General features: G+C 38.8%; 1 protein-coding gene across 1 annotated transcript in view; it reads right to left on the reverse strand.

The window, feature by feature from the left end:
* Positions 1-4,306: 4,306 nt before the first annotated feature.
* LOC140594009 (uncharacterized) overlaps positions 4,307-20,662 on the reverse strand; it is a 157,653-nt gene continuing 141,297 nt past the window's right edge. Inside the window, exons 36-39 of the mRNA XM_072722110.1 lie at positions 19,754-20,056; positions 18,404-18,618; positions 5,844-5,886; positions 4,307-4,890 (exon numbers count right to left, since the gene is read on the reverse strand). Of these exons, the coding sequence (XP_072578211.1) occupies positions 5,862-5,886; positions 18,404-18,618; positions 19,754-20,056 (543 nt within the window). The 3' untranslated portion in view covers positions 4,307-4,890; positions 5,844-5,861. The remainder of the gene's footprint in view (positions 4,891-5,843; positions 5,887-18,403; positions 18,619-19,753; positions 20,057-20,662) is intronic.

Raw genomic sequence — 20,662 nt, forward strand, 5'->3', positions numbered from 1 at the left:
GTTCCTCTGTTAGTGCCCCTGGGAGCCTGAAGGCATCACTGCCCATCCTGGGATCCTGCCCGAGCTCCCTGCAAGTGCCTTTCCTTCCCTGAAGATTGGTAAACCTCCTGCTTCTCTGGGACTGGCCTTTCCTGTCCTGGTGTCACTTGCTGCTGGGTCTGAGCCCAGCTCTTCGCAGGGCCCCCTCCCCCTTGGATGCTTTTTATTATTTCCGTCTTCCTACTTTAATAGAGGCGTGAACTCTTCTCACTGTAGCATTCCAGCTGTTTTCTCTTTAAATCTCAGGCCGAACTCCTCGTGGTCTCTTAAATAAATCCTTTTTATTTTAAAAGTGGTTTAAAAAAATCCATGGATGCTACATTTGTGGTGAGCATAGTATAATGTATACAGAAACTGAATGCCTATGTTGTACACCTGAAACTACTGTAACGGGTTAACTATACTCAAGTAGAAAAAACTTTTAACTCCATAAAATAAAAAAGAAAAAAAGAAAAAGTAGATATAAGAACTGATGTCACAGGTATACAAGTATCACAAGAGATTACAAGGAACAGCCTTGCTCTACACTGAATATTTCTGTACCTCTACCTCCAAACTCAGGTTTTAAGTCTTAGTTTCAATGTGATGATATTTGGAGGTGGTGGCTTTGGTAAGTGATTAAGTCATGAAGGTGTAGTCCTCATGATTTGAGATTAGTGCCCTTCTAAAGGAGGCCGGAGGGAGCTCCCTTGATCATGTCCCTTATGAAGATGGAGGAGGATGGAGGAGTAAGACGGCCACTCATGAACCAGGAAGCAGTCCCTCACTGGACACTGAATCTGTCAGTGCCTTGATTTTGGATTTCCTAGACTCCAGAACTATGAGAAATAGTAAGATAGTTTAGCAAGATAGCTGATCTTGGGGATCCCTGGGTGGCTCAGCGGTTTCACGCCAGCCTTTGGCCCGGGGTGCGATCCTGGAGTCGTGGGATCAAGTCCCCGTCGGGCTCCCGGCATGGAGCCTACTACTCCCTCCTCCTGTGTCTCTGCCTCTCTCTCTCTCTCTCTACTTCTATCATAAATAAATAAATACATCCTAAAAAAAAAAAAGATAGCTGATCCTAAGCTCAATATGCAAAGTATTTTTATTTCTATTAGCTGTAAACAGGAAATGAAGTTGATTTTTAAAAATAACATTTAAAATAGGATCAAAAGTATCAAATAACTGAAAATAAATCTAAAATATATCTTGCAGGACCTTTATAAGAAATTTTTTTAAACACAGTAGAGCAATTAAAATATTGTTTGGAAAACTCAGTATTATAAATGTCTCTTCCCTTCAAAATATTTATGGATTCAATGCAATCCCAATCCAAATCTTTGCATTGTAAAGCTTCATAAGTTGATTATAAAAGACCTATGGAGCCCTTTCCCCCTTTATCCTTTCCGTTCCCAAAGATTTCAGTCCAAAAGCATAGGAACAGAAACAAGGAGCAGTGGTGTCCCAGAGTGAGGTATTGGAGCCTGGCATAGAATTGGGAAGGCATAAATGCAGGAGTGTCACCTGAACAGTGTTAGAGCTCAAGACATAGTATCCCTGAAAGGTGAGTACCTTAGGATGAGGTATCACAGACTTCAAAAGTTCAGGAGGCATCCACACAGGGAAAGAACAGCCCAGCATGGGTTTTCAGAGCCTATAAGTGTGGCACATCATTTGCAGAAGTGGCCTGGTACAGGGTATCTCAGAAAGGAGGCATTTATATGTCTCAAAGTACTTCCCCATAAAATACTAATTAATTGTAAAGTGCAAAGTTAACATTCTGGAGAAGAAAACTGAAGATACTACTCCAGTGATCAACATCACCAACGATGGGACAAATCAAAACTGTAGGTCACGATATGATGCAATGAGAAGAGTAGAGGACCAGTTCAGTCGTGCTCTTGCTAAAATATATAAAATATATATATATATAAAATATCTGAATTTTATCATAAGGAAACATAAGAAACATAAGAAAACCCACACTGAAAAGACATTCTACATTACTGGAATGAACTCTTCAAAGGATTAAAAGTCACAAAAATCAAGGAAAGACTAAGGAACTGTTCTAAACTGAAAGAGACTAAGAGACACAACATCTGAATTCAATACGTGGTTTTGAATAGACCTTCCTTGCTATAAAGGATACTACCAACAAATGTCAGAGCTTTAAAAGAATGAGTTTTTTTTTTTTAAGATTTTATTTATTCATGCGAGACACACACACACACACACACACACACACACACAGATGCAGAGACATAGGCAGAGGGAGAAGCAGGCTCCATGCAAGGAGCCTGATGTGGGACTCGATCCCCGGTCTCCAGGATCACACCTTGGACTGCAGGTGGCACTAAACTGCTGCACCACCAGAGTTGCCCAGAATATGAGGTTTAGATGATAGAGGAGATAGTTGATGTAGCAATTGCACAACTGGGTATTTACCCCATAGATACAAATGTAGTGAAATGAAGGGGCACCTGCACCCCAATGTTTATAGAAGCAATATCCACAATACCCAAACTGTGAAGGAGCCAAGATGTCCTTCAACAGAGGGATGGATAAAGATGTGGTATGGGACGCCTGGGTGGCTCAGCAGTTGAGTATCTGCCTTTGGCTCAGGGCATGATCCTGGGATCCGGGAAGATTCCCATGTCCAGCTCCCTGCATGGAGTCTGCTTCTCCCCCTGCCTGTGTCTCTGCCTCTCTCTCTCTCTCTGTCTCATGAGTAAATAGATGAAGAATTCTTTTAAGAAAAAGATGTGGTATACTTACAAAATGGAATATTACTCAGACATCAGAAGGGAAGAATACCTACCACTTACATCAATGTGGATGGAACTAGAGGGTATCAGGCTGAGTGAAACAAGTCAATTGGAGAAAGACCATGATCATATGGTCGCCCTCATAGTTGGAATATAAGAAATATTGCAAGGAGGGGAAACAATGGGGAAAAATCAGAGAGGAAGACAAACCATGAGAGACTCAACTCTGGAAAACATACTAAAGGTTGCTGAAAGGGAAGTGAATGGGGGATGGGCTAACTCAGTGATGGTCATGAAGGAGGGCATGTGACATGATGAACACTGGGTGCTATACACAACTGATGAATTACTGGAAACTTTATCTGAAACCGATGACCCTTGTAAATGTTGGCAAATTGAATTTAAATAAAAAAAATGTATACTTAACATAGTTTGGGTGTACTTATATGCCGATTTTAAAAAATATAGTACTGTAAATGTATTTTCTCTTCCTTCTGATTTTTCTTAATTTTCTTTTCTCTAGCTTACTTTGTAGGGAGAATATAGTATGGATTACATATAACACACAAAACATAGGTTAATTGACTGTTTTGGTACAATAAACATTCTGGTCAACATCAGATTATTAGTAGTTAAGTGCCTGGGGGAGTCAATGGTTCACAGATTTTCACTACAGAGTATCAGTGCCCCTATGCTCCACAGTATTCAAGGGTCAATTGCATTAGTGTTGATTTTCTGATTGGCAGGGTTGTACGGTAGCTATGTGGAATGTACTGACTTGCAGGATGAAAATGCTACAGGAATTGGGCATAATTTGACAATTTACTTCCAAAGTCCTGGGGGGAAAGTTCTTTTTCTTTATTTTTACTTTTCTCTAATTTTAAGACTGTTCTCAAAAAGTAAATAAAAAATAAACAGAAAAGGTAAAAAGCCTTAGGCAAATCTTATTTCACCATGAGGAAAGAGCTATGAATAAGTATTTAAAATTAAAATTATACACGGGTTTTTATGGCACTATAAAAATTGTATTACATGTACCACTGGTAGATAGCCTTAGCAGCAGTATATCAAAATGATGTCTGTCTAAATCCATAGGTCCAGTAATAAAAACTAAAATACAAAAAAAGCTATCAGTTAACACCACTGAAATATTGACAACTTGGTTGTTTGGGTGCTGTTTAAAAGGCTGGTACTTGGGGGATTCCTGGGTGGCGCAGCAGTTTGGCGCCTGCCTTTGGCCCAGGGCGCGATCCTGGAGACCCGGGATCGAATCCCACGTCGGGCTCCCGGTGCATGGAGCCTGCTTCTCCCTCTGCTTGTGTCTCTGCCTCTGTGTGTGTGTGTGTGTGTGTGTGTGTGACTATCATAAATAAATAAAAAATAAAAAAAAAATAAAAAAAATAAAAATAAAAGGCTGGTACTTGGGCAGACTGAAGCATGCTAGTTTCCACAGCTTAAAAGTTCATCAGACGCCAAGAAACGTAGCTTAAAATAGTATATAAACTTTCATTACACACGATATAGCAAAATTTTCTTTAATAAAGATTTTTTTTAGCAGCAGTATATCAAAATGATGTCTGTCTAAATCCATAGGTCCAGTAATAAAAACTAAAATACAAAAAAAGCTATCAGTTAACACCACTGAAATGTTGACAACTTGGTTGTTTGGGTGCTGTTTAAAAGGCTGGTACTTGGGCAGACTGAAGCATGCTAGTTTCCACAGCTTAAAAGTTCATCAGATGCCAAGAAACGTAGCTTAAAATAGTATATAAACTTTCATTACACACGATATAGCAAAATTTTCTTTAATAAAGATTTTTTGTACAACAGACATTACTGGGAAACAAAATGCTTTAATTTTAATTGTTTTAACTTTAAATTAATTTTAATTAATTTTAACGTTTTAAAAGGAACTTTTTAAAAGTTAAAAAGTATCACTTTGTAAGTGATAAACTTTTACTATGTATCTTTCAGATCATATACTTTTTATTCAAAATCTCTACATATTCTCGTCATGCTTGCAGTACTAGATCTTGATTTACATTTGATTCATCAGTAGGTCCTAAAGGAGAGGATCTACAGAATCCTGCTTCTAATTCACGAGCAGCTGAAAAAGAGAAAGAATAATAATAGTCTTTATCTGAAATACTCTATAGTTAACTAGAAGTTAGTAAAAAATGTTGGAATCTTCTGAGTGTTAAGAATGAAAAATATCTACATGTAACTACAATATAAAATACAAGATTACTATTAAATCAAGTTTGCTCACGATTGCCCATTGAATTAATTACTACTGTGGATAAATACTAGAGCTTCTGGTTTTCTCATTACAAGATGAGATTGCAAGCTGATGGCACAGTCCACCCCTGAACAATCATATACTATCAACTGAAAAATCAAACAGGCAATTTCTAGAGTCAAATATACCACGACAGGTTTAAAACAAGACACTCTAAGAACACACAGAAGGGACATCCTGGTTTTCTATCAATATTGTCTGCTTTTCAGTGGAGGGAATAGGTAGGCTGATACCTGAAAGATTACTCTCTGCAAAGCAGCTGAGTAGGGTAATAGCGACAGAGAAGGCTCAACAACGTGGCAAGAACCAAACTGATTTGGGTGTTTGTATTCCACGCTAAGGATTGGAATTTTACCCAATGGCAAACCAGTGGCTGGAGATTGAAATGTCACCTGTCAAGGGACAGCTATATGAACTATATAATTGCTTAATTAAGTATTACTAAGACAAGTCTGGTCTTTTTGGTCTTCCACCACTAGCAGAAACAAGAATTTGAGAACGCCCACATTTTCAGATTGACAGTTGAATAGCGATGGCACAAGTGAAAAGTGGTAACAGGCGCACAGACAGCAGATTTTTAAAAAAGGTATGAAACACGATGACCAAATGAGGAATAAGTCTGTTATTCATTATGTTTATGTTTTACATTTTTATTAGATATATCTAGACAAAATTTTAACAAGGGGAAGGGATGCCAGTTACTATTTGTGGTTTATTTTGGAAATTAATGACCATCTAAATTCATACATTTGGCAACATACCTTCTTTTAGTTCTCTAGTTATATTTTCTTCCAACTCCTGCATCTGAAATAAATCAAACGTTACTTACAATGTTCAAGTTAAACAAGAGACATTATTGTAAGAATTTTATTTTGCTTATGAAACGTGGTCTGAAAATGATACTTTTAGAGAGTAAAAGTTACGGATTGCTTAAATAGAAAGATAATCACATAGATAAATCCCTACTTAGTTTAAACTGGATAACTGAGAAGAAACCTATATTGCTGTTCAGAGGAGTCTAATAAAAAGTACAATTAATATTGATCGATTGAATATACAGAACTTCTGGAAGAAGAGGACGATGGTGGAGGAGTAGGAGACCCTAGTTTTGTCTGGTGTCTGGAATTCAGCTACATAGCTATCAAATCATTTGAACACCTGTGAACTCAGACAGTGAGCCAAGAAAAGAATTGTTGCAATTCTACAAATAGAACAGTGACCACTTTCTGCAAGGTAGGAGGTGTGGGGAAATGAATCCCAGGCATATATCTGAAGATAAACCATGGGGGCAGGGAGCCTCTGGAAGCCAGAAGGCAAGTCCTGGAAAGTGATATAGCAGCAGAGTGCACAACCAGAACTTTTAAGAAGTCTGTTCCAGTGAGGACATCCCTGTCTGAAAGGTGCTCAGGTGGCAACGGGGGGGGGGGGGGGGGGGGGGGGCAGCATACTAGGTGGGATGGACAGTGTGGTCTCAGGATCCCTGGGGGTCATAAAAAGATTGGGGGCGCCTGAGTATGGCAGTTGCCAAGGCATTTGAGCATGGAAGCCAGTTGCAATCAGTGAGCCCAGGAGTGAGCATTCAGCTCTGTGTTGCCATAAACCCCAAACCGAGGATCACTCAGATGACCACTCTCCAAGCAGGGGTCCAGCAAGTGGCAAAACTGGGCAAGACCTCCTCCTTCCCCCTGGAGGCGCAACGCGAATGGGGGCTACAGGGGTCTGCAAAGTTTGGAAAACCGAAAGGGGGTCGTGTGCTTGAGATAAAAATGCTTGGTCACAGGCTGGGTGAATACAGAGTGCAGACAGAAACCAGGGAGACACGCAGTTGGGAGTGAGATCTTTCAATTCCAGGGCTGGAGATTAGGAGGCCATCATTTTCATTCTCATCCTCTAAAGCTGCCCAGAAAGCCGTCAGGGAACAAAAGCCACAGAGAGCAATCTGAAGCTGCTTACCTGGCCTGGCCCCCTGGCAAGGATGGTGTAATCCCACCCTAAGCAAAGACACCTAAGAATCATCCCAACAGGCCTCTCCCCCAGGAGGTCAGCAACAACATCCAGCTGAGACCAACTTGACTCATCATAGAGAGCTGCAGAACTCCAGTGCTAGGGGCAAACAGTATATAGAATTCATGGCTATTTCTCATGACTCCTTTGTCTTTCGAGTTTAATTTTCTTTTTCCTTTTCAACCAATTTCATCGCTTATCAACTCTTTTACAATTTACCTTTTTACACTTACATTCAATCCTTTTACTGCATTTAGTAGTATAATTGTATATACGGAAGTTTTTCTCTCTGTACCATTTCGGGAAGTAGTTCCTTCTAAGAAATAGACTAAAATACAACCAGTATCTACTATACTGCTCTATTCACTTCATCTGTCTGATTATATTATTTTTAAAATCTATCTTCATATTTACAGTTAAATTCTATCCTTTCATTGCATTTAATTTTATTTTTGCATGTAATGAAGCATTTCATTTTTTACAATTTTGGGATGTAATTTCTTATAACAAAGAGACCAAAATATACATAGGATATGGTATATTGCTCGGTTCTGTTCAACTGCCTGATAATATCCTTTTTATATTTTGACTTTTAATTTCCATTTTTACACTTACGTTCTAGCCTTTCAGTGTATTTAATTTTATTTTTGTGTATATACAAGGTTGCCTCTTAACCATTTGGGGATGCAATTTCCTATCAAACAGACCAAAATACACATAGGATCCAGTGTACTGCTCTGCTCAGCTCTCTAGTTCTATTTTCACCTTTTAAATCCTTTTTGGTTTCGGGTCGCTTCTGATTTGTTTAGCATTTATTTCTCTGGGGTCATTCTCGATATTTTTCTATTCTGTTCTCTCACTCATCTCTTCTTCTCTGGACAGAATGACAAGATGGAAAAACTCACCGCCACAAAGAGAACGAGAGGTAGTGCTGACTGCCCAGAACCTAATCAGCATGGATATAAGTAGGAGGCTGGAGCGAGAGTTCAGAACAATGACCATCAAGATGATAGCGGGGCTTAAAAAACACACAGAGGACACTAAAGAATGCCTTTCTGGAGAAACAAAACAACTGATACCTAATCAAGTTGAGCTAAAAAAAGGCTAATCTTAGTGAGATGCAATAAAAAATGAAGGTTCTAAGTGCTAGGATAAATGGGGCATAACAGAAGTAGTGATATAGAAGACAAAACGATGGAGAATAAAGAAGCTGAGGAAAAGCGAGAGAAACAACCACTGGACTATGACAGGAGGATTTGAGAGATGAGTTGGTCCACACAGCAAAACAATGTTAGAATAATGGGGATCCCAGAGGAAGAGGGGAAGGAGGGGGCAGAAGGCATATTTGAGCAAATTATAGCAGAGATCTTCCCTCATCTGGGGAATGATACAGGCACTCAAGTGCCAGGAGGCACAGAGAACCTTCCTCAAAATCAAAAAAACAGGTCAACATATCTCAACATATAATAGCAAAGCTTGCAAATTTCAGACACAAAGAGAAAATCCTGAAAGCAGCTTGGAACAAGAGGCCCTGAACCAAGAAGGAGAGAAATACTCGGCTGGCAGCAGATCTATCCAAAGAGACCTAGCAGGCCAGAGAGAGCTGGCCTGATATACTCAGGGTGCTCAATGAGAAGAATCTACAGCCAAGAATTTTATCCAGCAAGGCTCTCATTCAAAATAGAAGGGGAGATAAAAAGCTTCCAGGACAAACAGAAACTAAAAGAATTTGTGATCACTAAACCAGCCCTGCAGGAAGTGGTAAAGGGGAACCTTTAAGCAAACAGAGAGCCCAAAAGTAACACAGACCAGAAAGGAACAGACACAGTACACCCAAACACGGACTTTACACGTAATACACTGGCACTACATTCATATCTTTCCATCGTTACTCTGAATGTAAATAAGCCAAATGCCCCAGTCAAAACACACAGGGTATCACAGTGGATTACCAAAAAAAAAAAAAAAGCAAGATCCATCGATATGCTATCTGCAAGAGACTCATTTTAGACACAAAGACAACTCCAGATTGAAGGTGAGGGGGTGGAAAAACATTTATCATATTAAAGGACATTAAAAAAAACTGGAGTGGCAATCTTGATATCGGACAAGTTGGATTTTAAACCAAAGACTGCATTAAGAGATGAAGAAACACACTGTGCCATAATTAAAGGGTCTATCCAAAGAGAAAATTGAACAATTATAAGATTTAATGCCTCTTAAGTGGGAGCAGCCAACTACATAAACCAATTTTCTGTTAAGATTCATTTAGTTATTTGACAGAGAGAACAGAAGCAGGGGCAGCAGGAGAGGGAGCAGCAGACTCCCCACTGAACAGGGAGCCTGATCAGGGCTTGATCCCAGGACCCTGAGATCATGACCTGACCGAAGGCAAGGGCTTAACCGACTGAGCCACCCAGGCCACCTTATAAACCAATTAATAGCAAAATTAAAGGAACACATTGATAGTCATACAATAATAGTAGGCACTTTAACACACCACTCACTGTAACGGCCAGATCATCCAAGCAGAAGATCCACGAGGGCACAAGGGCTTTGAATGACACACTGCACAAAATGGACTTCACAGATATCTTCAGAGCATTCCATCCCACGGCAACAGAATACACATTCTTCTCGGGTGCACATGGAACATGTTCCACACTAGATCTTGTACTGGGTCCTAAGTGAGGTCTCAACTGATACCAAAAGATTGGGATCCTTCCCTGCATACTTTCAGACCACAATGCTTTGAAACTGGAACTTGATCACAAGAGGAAATTTGGAAAGAATTCAAATACACGGAGGTTAAAGAATCAAACCAGGGAATTAAAGCACAATTTTAAAAACCTCATAGAAACAAACGAAAACGGAAACACAACTGCTCAAAACATCTGGGATGCAGCAAAGGTCATCGAAGTATATATGGGAAGAGGGAAGTATATAGCAATACAAGCCTTTCTCAAGAAACGAGAAAGGTCCTAAAGTACACAACCTAACCTTACACCTAAAGGAGCTGGAAAAGAACAGAAGATTAAAGCCTAAAACCAGCAGGAGAAGATCTTCATAAAGATCAGAGCAGAAATCAATGAAATAGAAACCAAAGGAACAGTAGAACAGATCTATCAATGAAATCAGAAGCTGGTTCTTTGACAGAATTAATGAGATCGATAAACCGCTGGCCAGACTTTTCAAAAAGAGAACGGACCCAAAGAAATAAGATGGTGAATGAAAGAAGACAGATCACGACCAGCACCAGAGAAATAGAAACAAATATAAGAACACATTCTGAGCAACTACATGCCAACAAACTAGGCAATCTGGAAGAAATGGATCCCTTCCTATCAAAACTGAAACAGGAAGACACAGAAAACTTGAACAGACCCATAACCAGCAAGGAAATGGAAGCAGTCACCAAAAATCTGCCAACAAACAAGAGTCCAGGACCGGGTGGCTTCCCAGGAGAACTCTACCACACATTCCAGGAAGAATTCACCTATTCTTCTGAAGCAGTTTATAAACAATAGAAATGGAAGGGAAACTTTCCAACTCTCTCTGTGAGGCCAGCATTACCCTGATCCCCAAACCAGACCAAGACCCCACCCAAAAGGAGAATTAAGGTCCAATATCCCTGATGAACATGGATGCCAAAATTCTCACCAAGACCCTAGCTGGGAGGATTCAACAACACATGAAAGGATTATTCACCATGTCCAAGTGGGATTTATGCCTGGGCTGTGAGGGTCATTCAACATCTGCAGATGAATCAACGTGATACACTACAGTAATGAAAGAAAGGACAAGAACCACAGGATCCTCTTAGCAGATGGCAGAAAAAGCACTTGACAAAGAGCAGCATCCTTTCTTGATCAATACTCTTCGCAGTGCAGGGAGGAAGGGAACATATCTCAAAATCATAAAAGCCATCTACGAACAGCCCACGCCCAGTCTCATTCTTAATGGGGAAGAACTGAGAGCTTTGCCGCTAAGGTCAGGAACACGACAGGGAGGTCCACTCTCACCCGTGTTGTTCGACATAGCCTCAGCAATTAGACAACAAAAAGAAATAAAAAGGCATCTGAATCAAGAAAGAAGTCAAACCCTCACTTTTTGCAGAGGACATGATATCGTATGTGGAAAACCCCAAAGACTCCACCCCAACATTGCTAGGACTCATAGAGGAATTGCGCAAAGCAGCAGGATATGAAATGCATGCACAGAAATCAGTGGCATTTCTATACACTAACAATGAGACGGAAGAAAGAGAAACTGAGGAGTCCTTCCATGTACCGTTGCACTAAACACCGTAAGATACCTCGGAATAAACCTACGCAAAGAGACAAGGATCTGCACTCTGCAGACGATAGGACATTCTGGAAAGAAATTGAGAAAGACATAAAGAACTGAAATCATTCCATGTTCGTGAATTGGAAGAACAAATATTGTTAAGATGTCTATGCTAGCTCGAGCAATCTCTACATTCAATGCAACCAACTTCTTTTCTTCTTCTTCTTCTTCTTCTTTTTCTTAAAGAGTTTTAATTTATTTATTCATTAGAAACACACACACACACAGAGGCGGAGACACATGTAGAGGGAGAAGCAGGCTCCATGCAGGGAGCCCAACGTGGCACTCGATTCTGGGTCTCCAGGATCACGCCCTGGGCTGAAGGAAGCGCTATACCGCTGAGCCACCTGGGCTGCCCCCAACTTCTTTTCACACAGCTGGAGTAAATAATACTAAAATTTGTTTGGAACCTTAGAAGACCCCGAAGAGCCAAAGCTATGCTGAAAAAGGTAGCCAAAGCTGGTGGCATTACAAGCCGGTCTTCAAGCTCTATTGCAATGCTGTGATCAACAGGACAGTATGGTCCTGGCACAAGAGCAGGCATGTCAATCAGTAGACTAGAAGACAAAACCCAGAAGTGGACCTGGACCCTCAACTCTATGGTCCACTCATCTTCAACAATACTCAAAAGAATATCTAATGGAGAGAATACAGTCTCTTCCACAAATGGCATGGGAAACTCAGACCACCATATGTAGAAGAATAAAACTGGACCATTTTCTTACACCGTACACAAAAATAGACTCAAAATGGATGAAACACCCAAAGGTGAGACAGGAATCCATCAAAATCCTAGAGGAGAACACAGCCAGCAACCTCTGTGACCTCGGCTGCAGCAACTTCTTGCTAGACATGTCACCAGATGCCAAAATGACCTACTGGGACTTCATCAAGATAAAACGCTTTTGCACAGCAAGGAAACAGTTGACAAAACCAAAAGACAACTGACAGGATGGGAGAAGGTATTTGCAAATGCCTTATCAGATAAATGGCTGGTATGCAAAGTCTATAAAGAGCTAATCAAAGTCAACACCCAAAGAAAGATAATCCAATGAAGAAGTGGGCAGAAGAAATGAAAGGACATGTCTCCAAAGAAGACATACAGATGACCAACAGACACAGGAAAACATGCTCTACATCAATTGGCACCAAAGAAATAGAAATCAAAATCACATTGAGTTTTTCCCCGTCACACCTTTCATAATGGCTAAAATTAGTAAGTCTGGAAATGACAGATGTTGGCGGGAATGCAGAGAAAGGGGATCCTCTTTAGATGCTGGTGGGAATGTAACCTGGTGCAGCGACTCTGGAAATCAGTACCAGAGGTTCCTCAAAGAGTTGAAAAAGGAGTTACCTATGTAAAACCCAGCAATTGCGCTAGAAGGTATGGATCCCAAAGATCATTTTGGTCGGCATCCAAAAGAGCACCCGCACCCATATGTTTATGCCATTAATATCCTCAATAGCCAAACTGAAAAGTATGGATGTTCTTTGAAAGAGGTATTCATAAGAAGACGTGATGTAGATATAAATAATCATATTTGTTTATTAGACTGAGAGAGGGAGAGGGACGGAGAGAGAGTACAGAATATTACTCAGCCAATAAATAGTGAAATCTTGGGACCCCTGGGTGGCTCAGTGGCTGAGAGTTGGCCTTTGGCTCAGGGCGTGATCCCGGAATCCTAGGATCGAGTCCCACATTGGGCTCTCTGCATTGAGCCTTTCCTCCTCCCTCTTGCCTCTGTCTTTGTGTGTGTCTTGTAAATAAATAAGTAAAATCTTAAAAAAGGAGAAGGAAATCTTGCCATTTGCAATGCTGTGATGCAACCAGAGGGGTTGATGGTTAGCAGAGTGAGTCCATCGGAAAATGACAATTATCCTATGATTTCACTCATATGTGGAATTTAAGAAAACAGAGTAGCATAGGAGAAGGAAAGGAAGAATAAAACAGGATGAAATCAGAGAGGGAAAGAAATCATAAGATACTCTTAATCATGGGAAACAATTCGTGGTTTGCTGTAGGTGAAGGGTGGGTAGGGTAAGTGGGTGATGGGCATTAAGGAAGGCACCTGATGGAATGAGCACTGGGTATTATATAAGACTGATGAATCTCTACCTCTGAAACTAAGAATAACATTATAAGCTAATTAACTATATTTAAATAAAAAATAGTCAAGAAACCAGTGGAACTAGGAACGTCAAATAAAAGAATATACAGAACTTCTGAAGGATCCTGTTTGATCTTGCTCCAAAAAGTGTAAAGAAGAGTCATTTTACACTTAAAGTAATACTTTGTGATTTTCAGAAAAAGTGCCCTTTATGAGAGTTTAATCAGCTGCTTAATAAATTATTCCTCAGAATGAGCTTCCCACTTTTGCACTTTTAGAATAACAGAATCTTAAGTTATATGTTGTATGCTTTGTTTGTCAGCACAGACTCTTAAATACATAAAACAAAGAAAGTGGGACTACATAAAGTCATGTGGAAACTCTGCTGGCAATACTGAGTAAAACTATTTTGTTATCTATATGCTGACTGATATACTTCTTTTCATGTGAATACAGAGATTTCAGAAAATCTGTTTGAGGAAAGGAAAAAATAGAAGCTAGCACCAGTTTTCCAACTTAGTTTCTCAATGATAAGTTTCTAGAATTAGAAACAAGGAAAAGAAATTTTAACTGTAACTTTGTTTCCTTTCTATGAATTAGGACTAATTTTTCAAACACCTGACTTACCTAGTTATCATTATCTACTTAATTATGAAATATTTGGGAATATTTCAAACTACCGTTGACCTTTGAGCAATACAGTGGTTAGGTGCGCTTACCCCTGTGCAGTCAAAACTCTGTATAATTTCTGATTCTCCCAAAATTTAATTACTGATAGCCTACTGGTGATGGGAAGCCTTACCAATGACACAGTCCATGGACATTACATGTATTATATAATATGTTCTTAAAATAAAGTAAGCTAGAGGAAAAAAAGGTTATTGAGAAAAACATAAGAGAAAATACAGTACAACCCAACAGCCAAGAAAGTCCATGTGTAGGCTAACTAGACCTGCAGCTTCAATTCCATGTTGGTCAAGGATCAAATGTGTATTACAAATATTCCCATCTAGAATGCTCTTACTTACACTTTTCTTATAAAAGGTATCCTCTCATTGAATTCCCAAAATAGGGTCTAAATAAGGTACTAAGTGGTGCCTAGGTGGCTCAGTCACTCAAGTGCCTGCCTTCATTTCCTTAATGCAATTATCTTTTCCCCAAAAGCTCTTTTCCTAAATATTTGCTTCTGTGACCCTGGTTTATTTCCAGGTGAGAATTGAGTTAGATGGTAGAAATAGCTTGAAATCCATTAATAAAGAGAACATATTTGCAATTTTATTTATACTTTTCCATTTATCAAAAACATAGGAAGGTAAGAAAATTATACACATAAAAACAACGTATCAGCAAATTTTAATTCGAAGACTTAGTAGTTCGAAGGGTTTTCTCATAACAGTTTGTTTCCAAACTACCAATCATAGAAATCTAAGGTTCCATTGGGGATACTGTAGGATTGAGGGACAAAAGTCTACAGCTGTAGTTGCATCTCTCTTTTAGCTACACAGCTCCACTTGAGTCTGTTTTGTATAATACAGTTTAATGCAAACAAAACAAAACAAAAACCAACAAAAAACCCAAAACAAAACAAAACAAAAAGCAAATTAAGTTCTATTCTTTGAAAAAAATTTTTCCCCAAAGTTATCAAAGAACTACTTCAGTCAAAGTCCTTAATTTTACATAAGAGACAAGAAGGCCTCAGAGAGATTGCAGTTTGCCTCAGGTCAAAAGACCAAAGAGTTGCAGGCCAGGAATGTGCTTTAGGTCCTCCTGAGCCAAGGGTTTTTATGCCAGTTACTTCATCATCTTCAGGAAAAATACCTACATTTTTAACTATAACTGACTGAAAATGAACACCTAAAAGTTTGTCATGTGGCTCCATAATGTCTAGGCATGAGGCACAAAACAGCTTTCTAATTAAATTATAAATTTTAAAGTCTAAAGTCTAAAGTCTGAAGTCTAATTTAAATTATAAATTTTAAATTATAATGTAAAATTATAAATTTTAAAGTTTTATGAATAAAAATACAGCAATGGAAATGATCTTAACTCCTATTAGGAACAGTTAATAGGCTGCATTTATAAGCACAAATTTTTTAAACCACAAGACATGGAACTTGAAGGAGAAAATCTTTAGTTGAACCAACGAGTTTGAAATGGAGGAAACTCTTCCTGGAAAGAATTATTCTTTTCCTCCAGATAAAACTTGGCTTACCAAAGTCAATCAACAAATGAGTTATCTATGTTGTGGATTATTAAACACAAAACAGATTTCTCTTTACCACCTAGTATGCTCTGTCCAACCTCTCATCATTATGAGAGTTGGTATGTACAAAAGACATGACTAACTTTAATTTAAATCCAGTCAGAAATTAGAGGTAAACCATCATTACCCACGTGTGGACTTATCTCTACCTTCCTCACAGCAGGAAGGGAGATTTACCTAACGAGCGAATTGGGGAGAAGGCACTAGGCAGTGCTTATGAGATTCCAAATCTCTTTTTTGAAAAGATGTGCTTGCTCCTGGTAACATGAATTCAGGTCTGCTCTCATCTTCGTGGGATGGGCATCAAACATTTGTTTCCTCCATTTACAACTGCGTGGGGAAGTGCCTAATTTGGGATAAAGAATTGGGAAGCCCGCTGTGGCTACATACCCACCCAAACCACATCCTCCAATCCGTTAGCATGTATTAGTAACAAAGCTACTAGTTTTTATCTCCATCTGCCTGACTCCTGTGCTCTGAACTCCGAAAAAGAAGAACACTGTCATCTGCCACCTACATCTGCCACCTACCCCACCACAGCTCCAATGAGAGAAATGACCAGACAATACTTCAAAAAATGTTTCTTCTTGCTTGACTTTATAACTAACATTCATTGTTCAAAGCAACATATTTTGAAGAGGGAAAAGCTGGAAAGAACAGTTTTAGAAACAAGCAGAGAAAGTCAGACAAAACGAGGAGGCAGAGGAGTATGTTCCAAATGAAAGAACAAGGCCACGAGACAAAACCTCAGAAAAATAACGAAATGAAACAGAGATGAGGAGTCTACCTGATAAAGAGTTCAAAGTAACTGTCACAGAGATGCTCAGCAAACTTGGAAGAATGGACAGATTCAGTGAGAACTTCAACAAAAAGAAAATATATAAAAGAACCAATTAGGGCTGAAGAATACAATAACTGAAATGAAAAATACACCAGACACAATCGACAGCAGATTAAAAGATGTGAAGAACAGATCAGCAATCTGCAAGACAGGGTAGTAAAAATCATCCAATCTGAAAAGCAAAAAGAAGAATTTGAAAAATTAAGATAAAGGGACCTCTGGAACAGCATCAAGTGTAATAAAACTCACATTAGAGAGGTCTCAGAAAAAGAAGAGAGAAAAGGGTGAAGAACTTATTTGAAGAAAGAATACCTAAAAACTTCCCTAACCTGGGGAAGAAAACAGACCTCCAGGCCCAGGAAGCATTGACAGTCCCAAATAAAAGGAACCCAAAGAGTTTCACACCAAGACACATAATAACAAGTCAAAAATTAAAGATAAAAGGAGAATCTTAAAAGCAGGAAAAAAAAAAAAAAGAAAAGCAATTAGTTACATAAAAGCGAACCACTACAGGGATATCAGTGGGTTTTTCAGCAGAAATTGTGGCATGCACTCTGGAAAACTGCATGGAGGTTCCTCAAAGACTTAAAAATAGATCTGCCCTACGACCCAGCAATTGCACTACTGGGGATTTATCCCAAAGATACACATGCAGTGAACGCCAGGACACCTGCACCTCGAAGTGTATAGCAGCAATGTCCACAGTAGCCAAACTGTGGAAGGAGCCTCGATGTCCATCGAAAGATGACTGGATAAAGAAGATGTGGTCTATGTATACAACGGAATATTACTCAGCCATTAGAAATGACAAATACCCACCATTTGCTTCAACGTGGATGGAACTGGAGGGTATTATGCTGAGTGAAATGTGTCAATCGGAGAAGGACAAAAACATTATGTGGTCTCATTCATTTGGGGAATATAAAAATTAGTGAAAGGGAATAAAGGGAAAGGAGAGAAAATAAGAGTGAAAATACCAGTGAGTGTGACAAAACATGAGAGACACCTAACTCTGGGAAACGAACAAGGGGTAGTGGAAGGGAAGGTGGGCGGGGGGGGGGGGGGTTGGGGTGACTGGGTGATGGGCACTGAGGGGGGGCACTTGGCGGGATGAGCACTGGGTGTTATGCTAAATGTTGGCAAATTGAACTCCAATAAAAAAAACTTTTTAAAAAACTTTTAAAGTAGGGTTGGAAAGATGCAGGTATGTGAATCTGCTTTTTCCACTATAAATTTTATGAAGTTTAAATATAGATATGTATTCCCAATGAAAATTTAGTGTCCTAATTGAAATACACCATAATTGTAAAATACATCCTGGATTTCTAAGACTTCGAATGATAAAAATCTGAAATATCTCAGTAATAATTTTATATTGATCACAAGTTGAAAGGATTTTTTTTGATGTATTGTGTTAAATAAAATATATCAACTTTTAAAAAATAATACGCTGTCTAAATTATAAAGTTTTAAACAATTAGTTTGTAAAGACAACAAGCTCGAGTAACTGAAAATATTAACGGGAGAAAGTCATATAAAACCCAAATATAAAAGAAAAAAAGAAAAAGGAGGAGAGAGGCAAACTATCCTGGATGAACATAAAATGGTAAGTTTATTTACAAACATTATTTTCCAAAACTATACTGTCCAGTTGGCTTTCATTTCCTACTCATCTCATGAACCCATCTCCATAAAAATTATGCTTTAGAGGCAAATTAATAAGCTAAATCTATTTTCATTGATTCTGTTTTAACTTACTTGCTCAGTTCTTCTGCCAATGACATTCGCATTTTTGATTCTTGTAGGTAGAGTTGCCTGTACTTTTCCAATTCAATTTCAAGTTCCTGAGAATTTCTTATTTTGGATTGAAATTCAGATTCCAGTTCTTCGATTCTGAGTGCCATTTGACTTCTTATTGAAGCATCATGACTTTCTCTAAACTGTTCTAACTTTTCTTGGCATGCTGCTTGTGTCTAAAGCAAATTAAAAGCACAGTTTTAAAACACCTAAAACTTGAGTAATTATAGTATATTTCTTTCCTTTAGTTGGGAATCAATGATTCAGAGACCAATTTTAAATGTGGAAAAAAACCTGAAGTGTAAAATATTTATCATCAATGTCACCTGAATTAAATCTGAATGATAAAGTTTAATCATTCTTATATTAGTACTCATGCAATCTGATACTTCAAAGAACAAGAGAATCATTAAAAATTTTAAAAAGTGCATAATACAACTTGAGAATACCCGTTTCTTGATTTCTGCTCAGAGCATGTTCTCAGTCAGGGGTCCTGAGGCTAAGCCCTGTGTCACACCCAGTATGGAGTCTACCCCAGATTCTTTCTCTCTCTCTCTCTCCCCCCGCCCCCCCGTGCGGATCCCCCTGCTCATGCTCAATAAATAAATAAGGAAATAAATAAATAAATGAAATCCTCAAAAAGAATAACCCAGGAATGGAACATGGAGCCCAATGCAGGGCTTGATTTCACAAACCTGAGACCAAGACCTGAGCTGAGATCAAGAGTCTGCTGCTTAACCAACTGAGCCACCCAGACACTCCATGGTAAAAGTTTTATTTATTTATTTATTTGGGAAAAGTTTTAAATCACAATTTTTTTCTTTTCCTTTTAATAGTCTTGTTTCAGGGAATCCCTGGGTGGCTCAGTGGTTTAGCACCTGCCTGCAGCCCAGGGCACCAGCACTGCCTTCATCCCAGAATGTGATCCTGGAGTCCCGGGATCAGGTCCCACATCAGGCTTCCTGCATGGAGCCTGCTTCTCACTCTGCCTGTGTCTCTGCTTCTCTCTCCCTCTCTCTGTGTATCTCCTGAATACATACATAAAATCTTATTAAAAAAAAATAGTCCTGTTTCATACAAACTGGTCATAAAAATAAAATGATTCTCTCCTGAGAATCATTCTGAAAGATCAGTTAAGTGAGAATAATGATGAAAACTGAAATCTTTGCAGGGAGGAACGAATGCCTCCAGAAATCTGGAGGAACAAACAGATTGCTGTAAAGGAAGCAGAGGAAACATACACAACGCATATAACCAAAGTGTACTTTGTAGTGAAATAAATGAAAGCATATCACAGATCAGTAAATTTACCTGTAAAAATCGATTCACTTCTTTTAATTTTTCTTCTACAATCAGTCTTACTCTCCGGTCAACCTCCTGTTTAATCTCCCATTTATACTTTTCTACTTGACTGCGTTCTACCACACTGACTTCTACATGACTTCTGAGGTTTACTACTTTTTGTTCCAACATTTTTATCATCTGTTTTAGTTTTTCACATTTCCTCTCTGTTGCTTTCATAGATAATAGCTCCTGTTGAAGAACTTGATTTTTTGCATCCAGGTGTAGACATCTTGAAGATTCAGTTTCCAGTCTTGCTCTAAGATCACCAATCTGCATGAATAGAACAATACAGTTTGGAAATGGAGTGAAATTAGTTTAACTCAAAACTATAACCAACATTTTAAAAAACATTTTATTTTTAAGTCTCTGCACTGAACCGTAGGCTCGAATTCGTAACGCCAAGATCAAGAGTAATATGCTCTACTGACTGAGTCAGCCAGGTGCTTCCATTTTAAAATGAATTCATTTGCAATAAAATATAATCTATATTGTAGTAGAGTCTTAGCATGTGGAACCCTGAAGCACTTAGAAAATTAAGAACAAAGTTAAAACCACTAGGAGTTACTTAAAAAGATCTCTGCTATCATTGTCTTTGCCACACAACATTTGTACTTCATTTTATGCTTTTATTTTTTCTATGACTGCTTCAGATGTTTCCTCCATAAAATAACTGTAAGTCACCTCTTAGTGTAAAGTCTCTTATATAGGCAAATTGAATTCAAATAAAATATTAAAAAAGAAAGTCTCTTGCCCCTTCCCCCATCCTAACACACCATAATTTTTCAAAACTATTTATTCATGAGACACATAGAGAGAGGCAGAGATATAGGCAGAGGGACAAACTCCACAGGGAGCCCGATGAAGGACTCGATCCCA

The sequence above is a fragment of the Vulpes vulpes genome, chromosome 9 (assembly GCF_048418805.1).
Source record: "Vulpes vulpes isolate BD-2025 chromosome 9, VulVul3, whole genome shotgun sequence".
In the NCBI taxonomy this organism is placed as follows: domain Eukaryota; kingdom Metazoa; phylum Chordata; class Mammalia; order Carnivora; family Canidae; genus Vulpes; species Vulpes vulpes.